The sequence below is a fragment of the Neurospora hispaniola genome (assembly GCF_033458365.1).
Source record: "Neurospora hispaniola strain FGSC 10403 chromosome Unknown B0T23scaffold_2, whole genome shotgun sequence".
NCBI classification, from domain to species: domain Eukaryota; kingdom Fungi; phylum Ascomycota; class Sordariomycetes; order Sordariales; family Sordariaceae; genus Neurospora; species Neurospora hispaniola.
The window spans coordinates 3,691,125-3,709,256 of record NW_026944407.1 but is presented as its reverse complement, the minus strand read 5'-3'; the positions used below and the strand labels follow the sequence as shown (position 1 = coordinate 3,709,256).

The 18,132-nt window shown below is 52.6% G+C and overlaps 6 protein-coding genes across 6 annotated transcripts; 3 read left to right on the top strand and 3 right to left on the bottom strand.

Annotated features, from left to right (window-relative positions):
• Positions 1-446: 446 nt before the first annotated feature.
• B0T23DRAFT_89293 (uncharacterized protein) lies at positions 447-2,163 on the bottom strand. The gene has a single exon (XM_062841957.1). The coding sequence runs from the start codon at positions 2,069-2,071 to the stop codon at positions 665-667; it is 1,407 nt and encodes a 468-aa protein (XP_062695906.1). The 5' UTR covers positions 2,072-2,163; the 3' UTR covers positions 447-664.
• Positions 2,164-3,427: 1,264 nt separating this feature from the next.
• On the top strand, positions 3,428-5,153 carry B0T23DRAFT_89245 (uncharacterized protein). The gene is made up of 2 exons (XM_062841956.1): positions 3,428-3,677; positions 3,747-5,153. The coding sequence occupies exons 1-2, from the start codon at positions 3,600-3,602 to the stop codon at positions 4,863-4,865; spliced, it is 1,197 nt and encodes a 398-aa protein (XP_062695905.1). The 5' UTR covers positions 3,428-3,599; the 3' UTR covers positions 4,866-5,153.
• Positions 4,963-6,352, bottom strand: B0T23DRAFT_374743 (peptidyl-prolyl cis-trans isomerase ppi1). Its single transcript, XM_062836865.1, has 4 exons — positions 6,205-6,352; positions 6,060-6,066; positions 5,933-5,987; positions 4,963-5,858 (listed from the first exon to the last, which is right to left on the bottom strand). Exons 3-4 carry the CDS (start codon positions 5,963-5,965, stop codon positions 5,400-5,402), a joined length of 492 nt encoding a protein of 163 aa, XP_062695904.1. The 5' UTR covers positions 5,966-5,987; positions 6,060-6,066; positions 6,205-6,352; the 3' UTR covers positions 4,963-5,399.
• A 151-nt stretch (positions 6,353-6,503) lies between these two features.
• On the bottom strand, positions 6,504-11,375 carry B0T23DRAFT_374738 (Oxysterol-binding protein-domain-containing protein). The gene is made up of 3 exons (XM_062836864.1): positions 10,970-11,375; positions 8,197-10,705; positions 6,504-8,142 (listed from the first exon to the last, which is right to left on the bottom strand). The coding sequence occupies exons 1-3, from the start codon at positions 10,987-10,989 to the stop codon at positions 6,955-6,957; spliced, it is 3,717 nt and encodes a 1,238-aa protein (XP_062695903.1). The 5' UTR covers positions 10,990-11,375; the 3' UTR covers positions 6,504-6,954.
• A 923-nt stretch (positions 11,376-12,298) lies between these two features.
• Positions 12,299-13,743, top strand: B0T23DRAFT_89130 (thioesterase-like superfamily-domain-containing protein). The gene is made up of 2 exons (XM_062841954.1): positions 12,299-12,569; positions 12,706-13,743. Exons 1-2 carry the CDS (start codon positions 12,441-12,443, stop codon positions 13,663-13,665), a joined length of 1,089 nt encoding a protein of 362 aa, XP_062695902.1. The 5' UTR covers positions 12,299-12,440; the 3' UTR covers positions 13,666-13,743.
• A 2,055-nt stretch (positions 13,744-15,798) lies between these two features.
• On the top strand, positions 15,799-17,430 carry B0T23DRAFT_89141 (uncharacterized protein). Its single transcript, XM_062841955.1, has 2 exons — positions 15,799-16,187; positions 16,333-17,430. The coding sequence occupies exons 1-2, from the start codon at positions 16,074-16,076 to the stop codon at positions 17,263-17,265; spliced, it is 1,047 nt and encodes a 348-aa protein (XP_062695901.1). The 5' UTR covers positions 15,799-16,073; the 3' UTR covers positions 17,266-17,430.
• The last annotated feature ends 702 nt before the right edge of the window (positions 17,431-18,132 follow it).

The following is an 18,132-nucleotide window of genomic DNA, read 5'->3' as shown; positions in this document are numbered from 1 at the left end:
AAGCCAATGGTGGGAGCATAGGAAATCCAAACTACAGTTGTTTTTTTCTCGGGATGTACTTGGAACGAACTGGATAGTTAACACGACGCAAAGCGATGGTGTGGTTTTCTTTGGCCACTTTATCTTTCTCTTGTTTGGAAGAAACAATGCCCGTCTCAGTTCACACCTCGACCTTACCAGAATCAAACACCCACTTCTGACGAGGCATACCAGTATTAGCAACGACATCCTGGCTCATCCTTGCATCACTTCCAGAGGTTCATAATAACCAACGAAGTTACTCCCAACATTAACTAAGTTGTTTCTGCTTCTATAGGGATACAACAACACGTTTTCTACGTGTCTATAATTGAGCCACAATTCTTTTGAACTATATAGCCAATCAAGGTAGGCAATGAATCCCATCTCATCGGAGCTCCTCTTGGAAATCTCTTGTCTGATTCAAGCCCGGGATTCACCAACCCCGATTATGCCCCACAGTATTTCACTACCCTTTATTTCATAATTTTTTTTTTTTTTTTTTTTTTCCATTTCAAAATAGTATTACCTCTATAACAGCATATCTCTCCCATCCCATCTCCGTTACGTTTGTCATTACTTTGTCTGCAGCAGTCAGAGGGCGGCAGCAGAAGACGGAAGGTACTACAAGGTCAGACAACATTCCCTACTGCCCAAAAGCAGCACTAGGATATGCCCTCCCCTTCTTCTTCTTCGGCGCCACCGAACTACTCCTCGAGCTAACCGCACTAGTGGCCCCCGAGGCTGTCGCGCTGGCACCGGCACCGGAACCACTACCGGGAACGTTGAGCTGGACCATCTCCGGCGGCAAGTCGTTCCATTCGGTTTCCGGTCGCGTGTTTTGGTACGACATGCCGGTTGAGGGGCGGCTGAGGGGTGGTCTTGTTGTTGTTGTGGTTGTTGTTGAGGGAGGGGCCAAGGCTGGTGTTGAGGCGGATGTTGATGTTGACGAGCTCGGAGGAGGTCCTACCGGGGATTTTGGTGGTGGTGTAGTCAAAGAGGGTAGGTTGACAGCGGCTGCTAGGACGCCCGTGGCTGTGGCCGAGGCGGTGGCGGTTGTGCCACTGGAAGCCATAATCATTCCGGTGGGTTGTTGTTGTTGGAGGAGGTGATTGGGGTTTTGTTTCGGTAAAGCGTAGTTCGCTGCCCCTAACGGTTCTTGTGCTTGTGCTTGTCTACCGTGTTCTCCAATGTCTCTACGCACAATCCAAGCCGTGTCCGGTCGTAACTTGAAGTAATACCCCCTCACTGGGTCGCGACCTTCGGTCCGGAACCCTCGCTGTCCGTACCACTGGAGTCCTTCCTCGTTTTCGGTCCACACGTGAGCGTAGATGGTTCGCACGTCGATGGTAGAGCCCGCAGCGGGCAGAATCGAGGCGCTGGCGATGATGTGTTCAAGCGCGGCGGCGGCCAGACCGAGGGATCGGTAGGGTGAGAGGAGGGCGAGCGATTGAATGTATATGGCGTGGTAAGGGGAGTCGGCGGGAGCTGATGGGCCGGGCTGGTTTTGTTGTATTCGGGGAGCCTGCGGTTGCCCGTTGGGGTCTAAGAAAGGGTTCGGCTCGAGCCGACAAACGATGCCGCCAATGACTTTGGGCTCGGAAGTAGGGTCGTCGCTCCAGAGGATGACGCGCGAGAAGAGACCTGAGGCAAGCGGTTCGAGGACCTTGGCGTAGAAGGCGTCTGGGTAGGCGACTTGAAGGAGGAGCGAATTGATTCGGCGTAGGGCGGCTATGTGGTGCTCGGCCACCGCGACTATGCTGGCTTGAGAGGGGATTGACGGTGGGGATGGGAGAACGGGGATGTTGGCCGGGAGAGTAGCCGTGACGGGCCCAAGGCCGGGACGAGCTGGAACTTGTTGCGGCGGTGGAGCCGAGGTGAGAGAAGAGGGAGGAGGAGGAGGTGGTGGTGGTACGGGGGTTTTCGGAAGCACGCTTGCCGTTGTTGCTGCACCGTTCACGCAGTCGTGGGGGGGAGGGGCATGTTGAGGTTGTTGTTGCTGCTGCCGGGGTTGGAAGAATGACAGTATCGAGGGTTGTTGACCACGCGACATGCTGAAAGTAAGTAGTGGAAACCGAGAAAGCTGAATTTGCAAAGAACGATGAGGGAGAGATCGGTTTAAAAAAAAATAAAGAGGGAAAGAAAGGCTGAAGAGAAAATGACCAATGTTGTCGTAGTCACGACGAGGGGAGTGTAAATAACCGTCGTGTCAGTCATGAAGTCTGGCCCACCAGCACATGTCGCAGACGCATTTTAGAAGACATTCAGGGACACCACCATTGTACCCCTGGCCCACCCGGCAGCGATACCTACACTACATAGTAGTGTACACACAAAGGATGGGAAATGATCCAGACCAGGCTTTTTTAACACCTTGTGTCGCCCCACATGTAATGGCAACACACGACGGGAGGATGAAGAGGCGGAATGCACTCCGCGTTCATACCTTGAAAAAAAGACTGCACGTGCTTGGTTTTGGAGGGCTTTCAATGATGTCCTATGTGTATGAGATGGTCGGGTGATTCGGAAACCGAGGCATATGCCCACCTTGGACGGCTTCTATAAGACAATTTCCATGCAACAACATTGAGTTGTATGTACCGGGCCAGACAGTAGTCCTGACCTCTCTCACTCATAGTAACCAATGAATGTGAGTCTAACTTGCAGCCCAAATATCCTGTCTAAGGGAACCGACAAAGCCCAGTCGCGGTATCGATGTGTTGTAGTAGATAACATGGAATAACACTGAAATTCAGGTACCGGCACAAGCAACCACCAAGGGCGTCCGCGGCAGGCACGAAGACACGACCAATCCCGGGCCGCGGCGAGGTGGAAGGGAGCATGGAAACTGCTTTTGCTTCCACTTCCCTTGGCTGGCTGTAGCCGCCTGGATGGACTCATATGCTCCACTGTCAGCCAGTGCTCACACGCCTGAAGCCCACTACAACTTCTGCATGGACACAACTACCACAAAACCGCGACCTGCCGAACATCGCCGTGGATGGACATTTTTCCCATCAACCAAGCTTTGGGCAGGAAATTCCGTCACCACCCACATATCGTCAATCTTCCAAACACCACTCCATCTCACGGGCATATCGGCTCATTTACGGCTTCCGAACATATTGCGGCTTAGTCAATTGAACATTGCCACACAATACCGGTCCCAGTCGGTATTTAGCCTTCCTGCCCCCATCACCACTGGAGGCTTTCGAGAACGAACACGCACCACTTAGTGCAGTTGACGGTTTCGGCTTGCTGCAGCCGAGTTGAACGACCCGTGGATGCTTCAAGGCCACTTCTTCGTGCGTGGACCAAAGGCTCGTTCCGATCAGCACCTGAAAACCGAAAACTACCGGCGAACCGCATCTCCCACCCGCTACGCCAGTCGAACTCCAACTTTGGCTCGGCCTGCCCTGCATCACCCGAGCCTGGAAGGGTGAAGAGAGTCGCGACAAATCTACTACTTCCACACGTCACGCGAGGACCATCTCATACGACAGCTGCCAAATACTCATCGGCTGTTCCAGGGGTGTCGATCAGTCCCGATCTAATTTGGGAGGGCGTCTGTCATTGTCAAGATGTCGTCAGAAGGGGACAGGACCGGCAAGGCTGGTATTGTCGTTGCCCCTGAAGATGTCGGGAGTGTAGACAAGCTCGTAAGCATTTTTGCATCGACCAAGATCGAGCCAGAGACTTGTACTGACCCTTTCTTGTCCTCCCTGTAGGCATACTCCGTTGTGGACGATTTGCTTTACAATATCCTTCACGACCTAGTCCTCAAGGTACACCAAGACGAAAAAACCGCGCGGATGAGAACGGCGGCCATCAAAGTCGAAAAGCTCGCTATGGAGAACTCCGATCTATCGACCCCTGATGCACGGCCCGAGATTGTCGTGGAAACCGACGCTGCTCTGTACAAGGACGGACACGTTACGTTGAAGGGCAATCCGCTAAAGACTACAAAGGAGATTTTGTGTCCACGGTGTCAACTTCCCCGTCTGCTTCATCCTACAGATGGCAAAGGAGCCCAAAAGCCAGATCCAAACGTTACTTATTGCAAAAGGCACCCCTATATTGAAAAGCCAGGCTTCGACATTTATGGACAGACTTGGGTTCAGCCTGGCCCCGGCCGAGGAAAGAAAAAGAAGGACATGGAGAAAAAGATGGACCCCAACGATCCTGCAGCCGTGGCAGCCATGGAGGGAAGTGCCAAGGACCGCCCGCCTAACGTGCTCAGCTTTCCCAGCGCTACTTGCTCCAAGTGCAAGCGTTGTATTCTGGTGACACGTCTCAATAATCACATGGGCTCCTGCATTGGCAACAGTGGGCGAAACGCTAGTAGAGCAGCGGCTCAGAAGATTAGTAACGGTGGGAGCAACGGTGGAAGTCAGAACAACGACAACACTCCGCCAGCAAGTCAAAAGGGGACGCCCGTACCAACGAGCCGGGCAACTAGTCCGAGGAAGCGAGACGGTGATGAATTTGACGAGGATGGAGATGAAGCTGATCCTATCAGTGCTAAGAAGAAGAAGCTCAAGCCGACGGCTCTACCAAAGAAAGTCATTTTGAAGACCAAGTCGACGCCGCCCCTTAAAAAGGACAAGATAAAGACCAGTTCGATGCTGAGCGTCGAGCAGAGCGTGGATGACGATGACGTAAAGAACTCCACCGTTCAGGTGGTTCCCAAGAAGACGACACCGGCAAAAGGCGCATCGCCTGTTAAGAAGCTGAAGATCGGACTAGGCACAAAGCCGCAGCTAAATGCTCCGGGGAAGAAACTAGGCAAGAAAGAAAAGGATCACGAGACAGAATCAACGGGAAGAATGTCTTCGCCGCCTCATTAGATCTGGGAGGTGCCTGATTCTAACTGACTCTTACACTGACTAACGATGGACTGTTTTTGGTAACCACGGGAGGAAACAAAAAAAAAAAAATGGTTTGGGCGTTACCTATACACGCATTTATACATTATACCCTATTCTTGTCCCAAAAATAGACATTGCTCAAGGATTGGAAATCGGACAGAGCCCTTAGAGGATAATCGAGATGTCGCATACCGACCCAATATGTGTCAAACAAGTAGCTTTCTGCCGTGATAGGGCAACGCACGTCAGTCAGACCAGGATGAAATCAGAGTTACCTGGCCACACGTTTCTCTTGTCTTTCACAGCTGTGTGATGCATTTAAATTGCCTGACAAGATGAGGTTGATCGTGAGTCCTTTGGTATATCCCAACTACTATAAATGGGCGCAACAATGCGGCAGCTCATTTTGACTAAAAAGTAGTTCAGCGAGCTCTCCAGGCCCACATGCACTTGAACTCCTCACCCCCGTTCTCATCCGTGATCTCAGTCCCTCACTCACTCCCCCCGTCGACGTCAAGCCTCCATATCCTCCTCCCTCACCAGTCTCGCCTTCACAATCTTCACCTCCGTCGCCGGCCGATCCTCCTTATCAGTCGGTACCATGCCCATCCTTCTGATAACCCCCATCCCCTTTTTCACGCGTCCGAAAATCGTATGCTTCCCATCCAACCAAGGCGTCGGCGCCAGCGTGATGAAAAATTGGCTCCCGTTGGTATTCGGGCCCGCGTTCGCCATGCTCAACACCCCCGCGCCGGTATGTTTCAGGCCAGGGTGGATCTCGTCTTCGAATTTCTCGCCGTAGATGGAGGAACCGCCCCGGCCGGTTCCCGTGGGGTCGCCACCTTGAATCATAAAGTCCTTGATGATTCGGTGGAAGACGGTGGAGTCGTAGTACCCGCGGTCGGCGAGAGTGGCAAAGTTTTTGCACGTTTTGGGGGCGTGGTTGGTGTAGAGTTCTAGGGTGAAGGTGCCCTGCAGGGTGTAGGAGGAGGGTTAGAGTTGAGGATGAATGGGTGAGGTGAGGTGGGATGAGGGAAACAAGGTACCATGGTGGTTTCAACAGCGACGTCGGTGGCCATTTTCAATAGCAGCTATTGATGGCTTTTTATTGTAGATAATCAGTTGCGGTTTGTTTGTAAGTGGTTGCTGTGTGAGTTTAGTGTTTGAGCTCACTTGGTTACTGTTGGTTGTGATTAGAGACAGAATTATTTTGTGAGGTACGAGAAGGGTCGGGGAGATGCTTCATGGTTGTGGCTCGATCAGCGTGTGGGATGAAGAGCTGCGGGTGGATTGAGAAGCCAAAATTTATCTGCCATACATATTGATTTCAAAAATCTACGATACCTGGTCTTGTATGTGGAATTCGTTGTCAATGTGAAATTGTGAAGTCGTCCTTCGACAAGGTTCTGAACAAGTCAATGTTGATGCCGCGACATTCCATGATATGGCCAGTGCACACACGTTCCGGAAGCCTTACCAATACAGTTTTGAGTAATCAGGGCACTGTCTGCCTTCGCGGTTTAAATGCCAATTTGTGCGATTATCGCACAGTGCGATATACTGTACACCATAGTGTAGTGAGCATCCGGTGCCAGGTGAAATCAAGATTGATCAATCGTGCTATTTGTAGTCCTTCTATATAGTTACACCCGTTGTAGATGCAGACAGCACTAGATTCAAGGAGTTGATTCTTTTGAAAGTTCCTGTACGACATAGAACACGTACATAAAAGTAATGCATAGAGATATTATGTACGAGCTACTGTCACAAAGTAATGAAGTCACGCCTCGTTTCCAACAACTGTTCAATGTGAGACGTGAATGGATCGTCTCTGCATTACACCAGTTATAGGGGACACCCGAACTCATCCTTCTGTTAACATTCAAGGATACCACACGCTCAAACCTCCGTTTACGTATACTGTATCAAACCACCGTCCCTACTCCAACACACGACTAAGAGACCGAGACCGCCACCTCGCCCAACGTCCCTTCTTCTTCTTCTTCTTCTTCTTCACAGGACTCAGAGACGCCTGATCAAGCATCCCATCCAACTCATCAACAGCATACTAAGCATCCTGAAAAATGGGCTCCAGACCCTGCCAAACACTGGGGTCGCCATTCGGACCAGCCTTCGCGCGCCTGTTCCAGTACTCGCCGTTGAATTGCCAGTACTCCTCGCCTGTGATCTCGCACCGCGCCTTGGTGAACCACGCGGGCTTAAACTCCTCGCCCTTGCTCTCGCGAGCCTTGCGGCGCGCACGCTGGGCCTCCTCGAGTCTGTTCTTTTCCGTCGCCGCAAAGTCGTACTCGCCCTCTTCCATAGCACGCTGATCGGGGCGGAAGCGAGAATCCGTGGGGGCGAGCCAAGGCTTGAGGTTGTCGTCGAGGTGGTTAAAGGTGACGACGAAGGGAGTCAGGTTGAAGGGAATGCCGGTAGGGCGGGGGTTAGCCTGCCAGATAAGGAAGGCCTTAGATGGGTCATTGATGCTGCCCTGATGGACCGTTTCGTTTCCGGACTTCTCCTCAATGGTGGCCTCGTAACCGGGTGTCAAGCGGGCGTAGAACTTGGAGTTCCATCGACCACCCAAGCTGACGCGGACCTGACCGTTGGCATCGAGGATCTTGCCACCAATCAGGTAGGCACTCGATTTGGTCCAACCTCTGGGCTTGAACTCGACGTAAGAAACCTCGCCGGTGGTCCAGTTTTTGATCTCCATCACACCGTAATTGTCAACCACGGGGTTACCGGTGATAATGCCAATCACGGATGAAGTGACCTTCTTCCAGGTGTAAAAGTCCTCCTTGCCACCGGAAGTCGGCCTGAGCTTAAGAAACCAGGTACCGAGAGGGTTGACATCGAAGGACTTGCCGTAGAATTTGGACTTGACTGCCGATTCTCCGTAGTAGGTCCACTTGGGAGATTCGGCCCAGGCTGCACCGATGGGCGGGTGATGGCTAACCTGCTCAATGAAGAAGCGGTAGTTCTTGTCCGGTCTCACATACTCAAAGGTCTCACCAAGAAGTGGGTTGAACGGCTTAGCAACGCGACCAATGGTGGATGCGTATTCACTGGCAGCGAAGGCAGAAACATAGATCAAACGCTCAATGGAATCAGCGCGATCAGCGGCTAAATCCAAGAGGTCGGCATACTCCATGTCCTCAGCACAGCGGTAGAGGAGTGACGTGGGCTCGTTGAAGGATACGGGCAGGGTCATCTTGGTCATGTCCTTGCCAATCATGGATTTGAGGATGCCCTAGACTTCACGTTAGTGCAATGTGTAATATCCAGAATGGTAATCCAAACTTACCCAGAGCGAGATAGTGGGTCTGTTGTCCGCATCCATCTTCAACTTTGTCCTGATACCGTTTTCGTATCCCTTAAATGAGTCGCTGATATCTGTACCGTCTGAGATGACAAGCTGGGTATCGCTCTGCGAAGCCACAGGTTCCGAAGGGGGAAGCTGGGAAACTTCGACGGTACCGGCGTCGACCGCATCAAAGAACTCTTCCTCATCTGAGTCAGAGTCAGACAACTCTGCCACCTGATCCCTGATGGTCTTTTGACGGCGAATGCTCTGGACCGGCGACTGTGGTCTGGCATCAGCCTGTTCGGCGTCGGCCTCATCAGTGGCCTCGGCAGCAGCGGCAACAGTTGGTGCAGTTGCCTTCACTTGGCCCTCGTCGATAATGCCTGACCCAAGGGCTTCCTTGAGGATACGCTTGGTGATCTTCCTCTTTGCCTCGGCCTCGCCAACCCGAGCCTCCAAAGCTTCTTGCTCCCTGGCAACTTGGGCCATGCTTTCCTCCCACATCTGGCGCATTTCACTCTCGCGGTCAAGTCTGTACTGCCAGTACGCGTCGCGATCCTTGGAGATGCGCAGGAGGTCGCCGACAAGTCCCGTAAGAGAGCGGATTGCAGCATCATAGGTAGCCAGGGCTTGAGAGGCCTTGGGGTCCGACAACCTGAGGTCGGAGTTCTTGTTGGTTTCCGCCATCAAGGCTGCGGTGACTTGTGCCATGGTGTCGAGCTGCAGTCTTGCAGACTGTGCAGTGATGTTGAAAGCATCTTTGTTTGCCGATGGAACATCCTGCCCGCTCGAACCCTCCCCATAGTCATCGTCATCGTCATCCGCGTGGTGATGCTCACCCTTGTCCGCTTCGGTTCCGGCATCGACAAAGTCATCCTCTTCGTTGCTTCCGTTGCCACTGGCGACATAGGAGGCTCTGGACGCCCTGGCCGTTGAATGCATCCGAGAAAGCTGCACACTCTGACGGCGGTGCTCGACGAAACTAGCATTGTCGCTACCGGCGTCAGATACGCTATGGGCATGCTCCGCCTTTGCTTGCTTCAAGAGTTCGGCATTGCGGACACGCTGTCTCTCTTCCTCTTTAGCCTGGTCCTTGGTCCATTGGATGGAGTTGTTGAGGGCCCAGAACCAACGCTTTGCCTCGACTTCGTGATTGGCCTTCAGAGTGTACTTGACCGAGTTTTTCCCTATAATTTCAAACTTGGTTTTCTCATCAGGGGTCATATGAAGCTTGGCTATGCGCATGTTAATAGCACCACGGCAGGCAGAACCTGCGTCATCCTGGTGCTTGTAGTAACTCAAGACGCCATCCTCCAGTACGAACCAACGAAGCTGGTATCCCTTTCTATAGTTGGTCCACTTCTTCAGATATCCCTTCATCTCGCGAGCTTCTCTTCCCGCCATAGGATCACCGGACGCCGCAGCAGCTGCCCCATGTGTGGCTGATCCCAAAACGGCCTTCTCTTGAATGCCTCTCTGGGCAGCCACAGCAGCGGGGGACTTTTTGAGCATAGCCTTTGTAATCTCGTCCTTTGTAACATCCTGTGGGAGCTTGCCATTACGATCTCTGCGGAACGGGTCTGCTCCGTGCAGCAGTAGAACCTGGATTAACTTTGTGTTTCTGCGACGCGCGGCTTCGTGAAGGAGCGTGCCGCCGCTCTCGACCGTGGCCGACTCGGCGGCGAATTCGGTGCTGTTAATGTCGAGGACGGTCTTGAAACGCGGCTCTTCCAAGACCTCCTCCAAAGTTTTAAAGTCGCCATGGAGGATGAGGTCCTGCACCTGCCGAACCTTGTCCTCGGCAAACAACGATCTGGCGAGCTGGAGTTGCTGAAAAATGTCAGGATTGCGAGCGAGATCGATGGGTAACCGCCCTTGATGGTTCGCGATCGCATCGTTGATATCCTTGTGCTCGAGGAGCTGACGAACGATGTGGGTTCGTCCCTGTTGGGCTGCAATGTGCAAAGGGGTATTTCCGTCTTTGTCGCGAGCATTGATATCGAGGGAGCCAGCACCATCTGACAAGACGTACTCGACAACAGTCTGTTCGGCACACTGGATAGCCAAATGGAGAATCGTGGTGTCTTCGAGAGGGCCGGTAATGGCGGACGAAATGCTCATGCGAGGGTTGTGCTCGGCAGTATCGCGGATGGCTCTGGAAATCGAGGCTGTGTCGCCGTTGCGAAGAGCTTCAACGATACGGAACTTGCGTACGGAGGACTCGAGAGAGGCCGCGGCCCCTTTGTCAAAAAGCATGGATGGCGACCTTGCTCCGCCGACGGAAGGTGTGGCTTGGTGGTTCGAGACCGTTCGGCCTAGGGCGCTGCCAGTGGTAGACAGTCTGGAAGAGTGACCTCTGGGCGTCTGTTGGCTAGGGATTTGGATGTTCTGAGGTGTAGAATAAGAGCCAGACGCTCTCCGGCCGTCGTCGGAGGCCATGTCGTCGTCGACTGGCGGCTTGCGCCTGCTAAGGAGCGAGCGGGCGGCGGATTTGGATCGTTTGTGGAGGCTGCAACAAGATAGGTATTAATTGATGTTGAAGTGAATCAAGCTTAGATGATCAACTGGCGATCGTTGTAGTTGCTGAGTCTGCTGTCAAAACTGAAGCCAGGGAGTGGGAGGGAAGCGACGGGACAGGAGCTTGGGAACTGAAGTAGCGTAAACAGGGCAAGCAAGATGCGGGCAGGTGGGGTGAACAGGATGCGGGTTGGAACTGAATGATGGTGCAGTCAGGCCGGTTCAACGCCCGAACCACAAGCAAACATGCACTCACCTTTCGCCGGTCTCCGACATTGCGATCGGAGTTTGGTGAATTAACAAAAAAGGGTGTTGCCAAGTCTGGAACCAGGTGAAGAGGGACTGAATCAATAAATGTAAAGAGAGTGTGAAGCGTCGCTAGCACAGGTTATCCCCGCACTACAGACGGGACTCGAGGATAAGGATAGACAGGGAAGATAGTTGGTTGAAGTTGCAAGTTGCAACAGCAACACATCAACGTGACAAGAAGTCCAGACCACCAGAGATTGTCGTCGGAAAAAGGGACCAGAGGACAGCTACGCTGCTTGGTATCAACAACGTGTTTCACTATGCCACTAATTATAAGACTCCGTATTGCGGGTCAAAGCATTGAGCAAGGAGCTTGGGTCTCTTGGGTACGGTTGCAGAATAGACGTCCAGGGACCTTACACTACATATCATGGGCGGAGGCAGAGTGGATATATTTCCAAGAGGACAAGGACCAAGACCAGCATGGCGGCGATGCCAATCCTAGCTCTCAAAAAGAAATGACGTTGTTCGCTTGCCTAGTGGACGGACGCCATGCAGGACGGCGACAACAAGCGGCAGGATTCGTGCGAAGGGCGGAATCATTCCAGTGCCACACAGACACACACACTTTTCCGATGGCAATACCGGGGAAAGGAACGTCGCTGCACGTGCATTGTGGTTTGTCTCGTGGTCTTTGATGAAACAGCCGCCCGTTCATAGGTTCGATTGCCTGTTCCAACATAACCGCCGTCTAAATGTGCAAGAGAGAGGGAAAAAAAAAAAAAAAAAAAAAAAAAAAAAAAAAAGAAAGAAAGAAAGAAAGAGTCCGCCAAGTCCAAAGCCCCGAAAGCAATGATAAGTGGGCTATCGTGGGGTTGTCCCAACTGTGATTGACAGGTGATAACGGCGAGGGACGGGGGTTGTGATGAACTGGCAACGGTCAAAAAGGGGTACGCATCGTGTTGTGTCTTACCTCGGAGTATCGCCAAGTCTTACCAATATGCAGAGTATAGAGTCTCCAAACGGGGTCCTCTTATAGTTGCATATCCAAGACCCTGGCTCCCCTTCCACCACTTCCTCCGTTCCTGGCCGCGGCATTCTCGCGGCAATCGACACGACCAACCCAGACAACAATGCAGTACCTCGGCAATTATGGGAATTGCACCACGGCTGACCTGGCCTCCCCTTGGCTAATGATTTCTGTTGATACAAAACATTCTGCAATCAAATATCCATACTGTATTTCTTAACTTATACCGGTGGTGGTCATATTCTTCGATCCGTTATACTTTTACTCGGCTTGCTACCAATTGGTTTAGAAACAAACCTGGTCTCATTGGCACCCTCAAGTGTTTACCATACTCTTTATCGTCTTAGTACATCTAAATCTCTTTACCGTGTGACAAACACTTGACACTCTGGGCGTCACATTGTGCCCAACCTTTCCATCCCATTCGTCATTTATAGATTTCAACACAATGGGAAAGTCAGAAGAGGAATCGAAACAGGCTCCTCGCCCAACCCTTATTAGGCCGCCGCCCGAGGACTTGAGCAAGGCGCCTATCGAGAACACTTTGGAGGTCATAGAACTGGCCGTGATCGGACCTGTAAGTCTGGACTCGTATGGTGGCATCTCATCTTACACAACGCATACGTCCCATGCATCTGTCTCCCTCAAATACATTCAGCCCTGCATGTCACGTATCCATCGTTGCCGTCACTGTAAACTGACTCCAAACGCAGAATATCTTCACCAATGCGCGCCAACCATGGCATCCCCCCGGTGCCCGCGGCATCTACGGTGGCGCCGTGATCGCCATGTGTCTCGCAGCCGGCCAAAAGACCGTCCCATCTGACTTCCTTGTCCATTCCATGCACTGCTACTTCCTACTCGCTGGCTCCGCCGAACTGCCCATCCTCTTCCACGTCGAGCTCGTCCGAGACGGCCGCTCCTTCGCCACGCGAACCGTTCAAGCGCGCCAAAAGGACCGCTGCATCTTCACCACCACCATCTCCTTCGTCCGGGAGGGTTCTAGCGGGCCGCGGGGCAGTCAGGTCTCGCACGCCTCGTCCATGCCCATCGACGAGAAGACGGGCAGGCCGTGCCAACCGCCTCCGGAGGACTATGACGGCGAGCCGGAGCTCGTCCGCTCCGGGCCCAATCCTTTCCAGAGCGCGCGGATCGAGGTCACCAACGCCGACAGCCCCCGTCCGCAGGACAAGAAGACGCGGCAGTGGTACCGGGCAAAGGGCAAGATTAGCGCCGAGGGAGGGCAACAGGCGCACCTGACCGCCCTGGCGTACGTGAGCGACTCGTACTTCATCGGCACCATCGGCCGTATCCACAAGCTGTGGCGGTTCCCCTTCCACCCGGAGGACTTTGACCAGCTACCCGAGGACGTGCAGGAGCGGGTGCGCGCGCTGCACGAGTGGGAGGGCTTGGGAGACCCTAAAGACATGGTGGGCCGGCCCGAGATCGGGATGATGGTCAGTCTGGATCATTCCATCTACTTCCACGAGCCGGCCAAGGTCAGGGCGGACGAGTGGATGCTGAGCGAGATGGAGAGTCCGTGGGCGGGTGATGGGAGGGGTGTGGTGACGCAGAGGATCTATAACAAGGATGGCATGTTGCTGGCTACGTGTGTGCAGGAAGGGTTGGTGAGGTTGGAGAAGAATCCTGGCAAGACTGACTCCAAGCTCTAGGAGTGCGGTGTGATCTGTGTGGATTCGAGTTATTGAAGACAGCGATGCATTTTCCATGATAGACATTGAATGACATAACACCTTTTCAGATTACCTAGCCTAGGCACCAGTCGCCATGGACCAGCGGGTATATGTAGGGTCTGTTACCTAGCCCCTTCAATACAACGGGTCCCAGTAGGTAGTCCTATGGCTCAGTGGTTCTCGCAAATGAAAGAAGGCGTGGCAGTTTTCGTATAGTTGCACCTGGGGCGTAGTTGTTCGTCCAACATACTTACCTGGCCGACTTAGCTTCATGGGGCGGGTTATGAAGGGTATGGGAGATAAGGGTATTGGGTTTTTCCTGTTAGTCTTGGGCTTTTGGGGGTTGGGAAATTGGTTTGTTTTGTCGTGTGCAGAGCGAGAATTAGGTGGGACTAGAGAGTTGATGATGTAGTAGCCAAGCAGTCGCGAACTTTCATGAAGTGAATTTGGCTTGTAACAGTTCCGCTGTCTGTTACATGCCATTTACGTTCATCACTTATATGTATCTCGCTTACTATCTGCCGTTTCTCTCCACAGCCTACTCAACAACACCCAACTACAAGACATCTTCATCACATCATTATCATGCACACAACATGAAACCATCAACAAGCTGAACAAAGGAAAGTAATGTATTTTGGCTGAAGTAGATCTATCAGATCCCGAACTGTCCATCTTGGTGTAGCCTGTATTTGTTCAGACAGATATCTATCTGTCCTTAATCCCACGCACCATCGTAAAGGTTCAGGCTTGGTATTTCTCTCCGCTCCGGCTGAGGAGGAGAAGAAAGACTTTCAGCAAGGGAACCCTCAACAGCAATTTCCAGAAGCCCTTCTCCGCATCAGACAAGAGTTCCTTTCCCAAGCTGCTTCAACGGGCTGCCCCACTCTCGGCGCTATGAGGGGCTGATGTAATCGTCTCAAACTCTCTTCAATCTTCTCAAAGAAGGGTACTCAATCCGTCAACATCCTCGCTTCAGGTCACCGCTACCTCTTCTTGGGGGCTTGACAACCATATCCTTCCAGCGGACTCGCATCGCCTCAGGCCCTTCCTGTATTGCGACAGGCGCACTTCCGGCGGAGAATCAACGCCTCCTCAGACAAGTTGTCGGAAACAAGAGGCATGGAGATCATTTCAAGTCGAGATGACGAGAAAAGACCGCAGGCCTTCCAGCAGGGAGACGGAGAGTGGTTGAAGGAGGAAACTGGCCGACTCCGCGGAACTAGCACAAAGCGAAAAAAAACTATCAACTGCCTCCTCAGCCGAACTCTTGGATGTAAGAGCTCAAGACCTTCCAGCAGGAGTCTTCCGGGCCAAGTTCGACGCAAAGCCTCCTTTCCCGCTCGACGCAGGAAGTCGTCTCGAATGGTCTTCCGAGTCCCAGCTTTCTTGGGACCGAAACCGGTTTTCCAATGATCGCATGGCACATGAAAAAAAAAATGATTCGAAATCCTCCGGAGCAGGATAAATGATCGCTCGACGCCGGTGTGATGCGGGTGGTTACATCCCGAGCCAAAATTCAGAACTCCGGCCCCCGGCTTCCTCAGAGGCCGGAAACTAGCCAAATCCAGGATCGGGGAACACCTCCCATAAGGCGGAACGATTGTCGCTTTCGACGCTTTGGGCATGTTTTGTCGCTTTCTGACAACCACAAACCCTAGGCGGAGCGACGGAGCGCTCAGAACGCTTTCGGGTTTGCAAAACGGATTCGCCGCTTACTGGTTCTCTGTTCGCAACCCCTGGGCGGAACGCGGGTTGGTTTTTGATGTTTCGACTCGGTGCTCAACACCAGCTGGCGCATTGTTGGAAATGTACCGGTTGGCGGAACTGAGGAAACATAATGTGGTCGTCCTGGGCGCATCGACTTTTTGAGGTTGATGATGGAAAAAGTCATTTGGCGGGAGACATGATGACTTTTGGTCGATGTGCTTTGGTGGAAGGCGGGCGACGATACCCCCGAAGGGAAAACAGTCGGGGGTATGAGGAGAGAAAGAGAGAAAGAGGTCAAGTTGCGGTGGACAGTTGGCTGCTTTAAATAGTTGTGACGGGAGAGTCCAGGTTCGGGCACGTGTGGATACCTGACCCGGATCTCCAACCACGGCTCCCGGACTTGCATGATTGTGCGACCGGGACCAGCTTGTCAGCTCTGTCAGCTCGACTTACTTTCTCACTCATTATCACTGTTTCAGCTCCCACTTGTCTTGTCCCGTTCCTCCCGAATCATCCCATATTCGTGCTTCAATTTGTCACGGACCGGTGAGAATGAGCTGATGTCTGAAACACGCGACCAATTCCACCCATCCTGTCCGAAGTAAACCGTCTCAAGAGTAACTCACAAATTCAAAATTCAAAACCCACCTGCAACTCGAACACACAAAATACCGAAAATGAGCGATAACAAGATGTCAGAACCACCAAACAACCCCGTCTTAATCCAGTGGATCCTCGACACCCGGTCCTGGTTTCCCTCAGCTGCTAAGACCCGTGATCTTGAAGTCCATGTAAACAAACCCCTGAACCAAACATCCTTATTAATCCTCGCGCGCGCGCCGCCGCCCTTCGCCCGTTCGCCGCGATTCCGAAACCGCACCCAAACTTTTCAAAACATGACATCAAAACCCACTGACTGACTCTCTCAATTCCCAGGCATCCCGTCCCCTCTCCCTCCTCACCCCTACCGAGCGCGCCTCCGTGCTCAAATACTTCCATGTCCGCGACGCCAGAATGGCGCTCGCCTCCGCCCTGCTCAAGCGGTACGCCATCGCGCGCCTGGCAGGCGTGGCCTGGTCATCCACCACGCCCGGGTTCACGCGCGACGAGCGCACCACCAAGCCCATCTGGCGCGACCCTGCAACCGGTGCACAGCCAGTTGCCTTCAACGTGTCGCACCAGGCTGGAATCGTCGCGCTCGTGGCTGTGGCGGACTATCCCGGCCCGGGGGCGCAGTCGGAGGCGGGGGCCAAGGTGGAGGTCGGCGTGGATGTTGTGTGTACATCCGAACGCAGGGATCGCGATCAGGACTTGATTAGAAAGGAAGGCTGGGGCAGCTTTGTCGATATGCATGCTGACGTTTTCGCCATGGGGGAGACGAGTTATTTGAAATATCAGGTGTTGAGCGCTGTGCCGGGGTTGGTAGAGAGAGGAGGAGGAGGAGGGCCGCCGACGCCGGAGCAAGTGGCGGATGGGAAGCTGAGGGCTTTCTATGCGCTTTGGGCGCTCCGGGAGGCGTATGTGAAACTGACGGGTGAGGCGTTGCTGGCGGAATGGTTGGGGGAGTTGGAGTTTAGGTATTTTAGGCCGAGTCGGCCGACGCCAGCTTGGGATGTGCCGGCTGTTGAGACGAAGGAGGGTGAAGAGGAAGGAGAGGACGCACAGGTGCTGAGGAAATTCGAGATACGGTTCAGAGGGAAGAAGGTGGAGGATGTGAATATGTGTTTGCGATCAATGGGACCGGATTACATGGTTGCTACGGCCGTGAGGACACCAGAGGACACAAATGTTGGGCTAAGATGGAGGCTTGGACCGTATGAGACATTGGCGCTGGATGACTTGTTGAACTTTGCAGACTCGGCCGTGTAGCAGGACTGTCGATTCGGCAAACACAGACAATTTCAGATATGAAGTGCAGTATGTCAACCTTCCGGAGCCGGTACGGAAGTATAGTGAATAATACCAATCAAAAAACGCATGGTTAAAGCTTGTACCGTACTGTAAGCGCAGTCAAACTCTGGCTAGATATCCTCCATGCTGAATGAGATTTGCGGGTAAATGGGCTTCAACGAAGTCTCCCTGTCTCTCCACAGAGCGTAAGAGCCTCACAAACTTTACTCTGCTAATACGGCTCCCACTATGAGCATGTTCATTGCCTTAGACCTACACCTGTATTCTCTAACGGAGGTACGTTGACTTCAAAGGTCCAAAATCTTCTTGGCTTCGACACAGCTGAAGAGCATCCTTTCCTTACTTAAGCCCCGCTATCCGCAGGGCGCAACTTCCATTTTTCTCAATTCATTGACTGTTTTGATGATGAGCGATAAACGAGACGGGATATGAACAAAATTCAGACATTGAATTGATGCTTGCTCCTTCCTGTCATCCACGTGCACCATCTTTGTAGCCGACTAAATTTGTATGGAATTGATATTGGGTTTCTTTGTTTATGCGCTAACATCGCATATCGATCAGCTGGATTTCAAGAAAATCAGCAAAGATTTAAGAATATACAAGCAAATATAAAATAAACCATATCAGTCGCGAAAACATCGCTTCGACATCCCATTGGAAGAATCTTCATCCACCGGCCAAAAGCTCAAAGTCCACATTCTCCTTACGAATATAACACAAATATAACCTTCAAAGCCCGTTCATCGATATAATCCATCTCATTGACATTTTCCTCTTCGAGTCCTTTCTCTTCCCGTTCTTGCTCCTCCACCCGATCCTCTT

What these genes read in the sequence shown, in the direction of transcription:
- B0T23DRAFT_89293 (XM_062841957.1), bottom strand. Translation starts at nt 2,071, where the DNA reads ATGTCGCGTGGTCAACAACCCTCGATACTGTCATTCTTCCAACCCCGG.
- B0T23DRAFT_89245 (XM_062841956.1), top strand. Translation starts at nt 3,600, where the DNA reads ATGTCGTCAGAAGGGGACAGGACCGGCAAGGCTGGTATTGTCGTTGCC. An exon ending in TCGGGAGTGTAGACAAGCTC is followed by an intron (nt 3,678 to 3,746) that starts GTAAGCATTTTT and finishes TCCTCCCTGTAG; the next exon opens with GCATACTCCGTTGTGGACGA.
- B0T23DRAFT_374743 (XM_062836865.1), bottom strand. Translation starts at nt 5,965, where the DNA reads ATGGCCACCGACGTCGCTGTTGAAACCACCATG. An exon ending in TCGCTGTTGAAACCACCATG is followed by an intron (nt 5,859 to 5,932) that starts GTACCTTGTTTC and finishes TACACCCTGCAG; the next exon opens with GGCACCTTCACCCTAGAACT.
- B0T23DRAFT_374738 (XM_062836864.1), bottom strand. Translation starts at nt 10,989, where the DNA reads ATGTCGGAGACCGGCGAAAG. An exon ending in ATGTCGGAGACCGGCGAAAG is followed by an intron (nt 10,706 to 10,969) that starts GTGAGTGCATGT and finishes ATCTTGTTGCAG; the next exon opens with CCTCCACAAACGATCCAAAT. An exon ending in GACCCACTATCTCGCTCTGG is followed by an intron (nt 8,143 to 8,196) that starts GTAAGTTTGGAT and finishes CGTGAAGTCTAG; the next exon opens with GGCATCCTCAAATCCATGAT.
- B0T23DRAFT_89130 (XM_062841954.1), top strand. Translation starts at nt 12,441, where the DNA reads ATGGGAAAGTCAGAAGAGGAATCGAAACAGGCTCCTCGCCCAACCCTT. An exon ending in AACTGGCCGTGATCGGACCT is followed by an intron (nt 12,570 to 12,705) that starts GTAAGTCTGGAC and finishes CTCCAAACGCAG; the next exon opens with AATATCTTCACCAATGCGCG.
- B0T23DRAFT_89141 (XM_062841955.1), top strand. Translation starts at nt 16,074, where the DNA reads ATGAGCGATAACAAGATGTCAGAACCACCAAACAACCCCGTCTTAATC. An exon ending in CCCGTGATCTTGAAGTCCAT is followed by an intron (nt 16,188 to 16,332) that starts GTAAACAAACCC and finishes CTCAATTCCCAG; the next exon opens with GCATCCCGTCCCCTCTCCCT.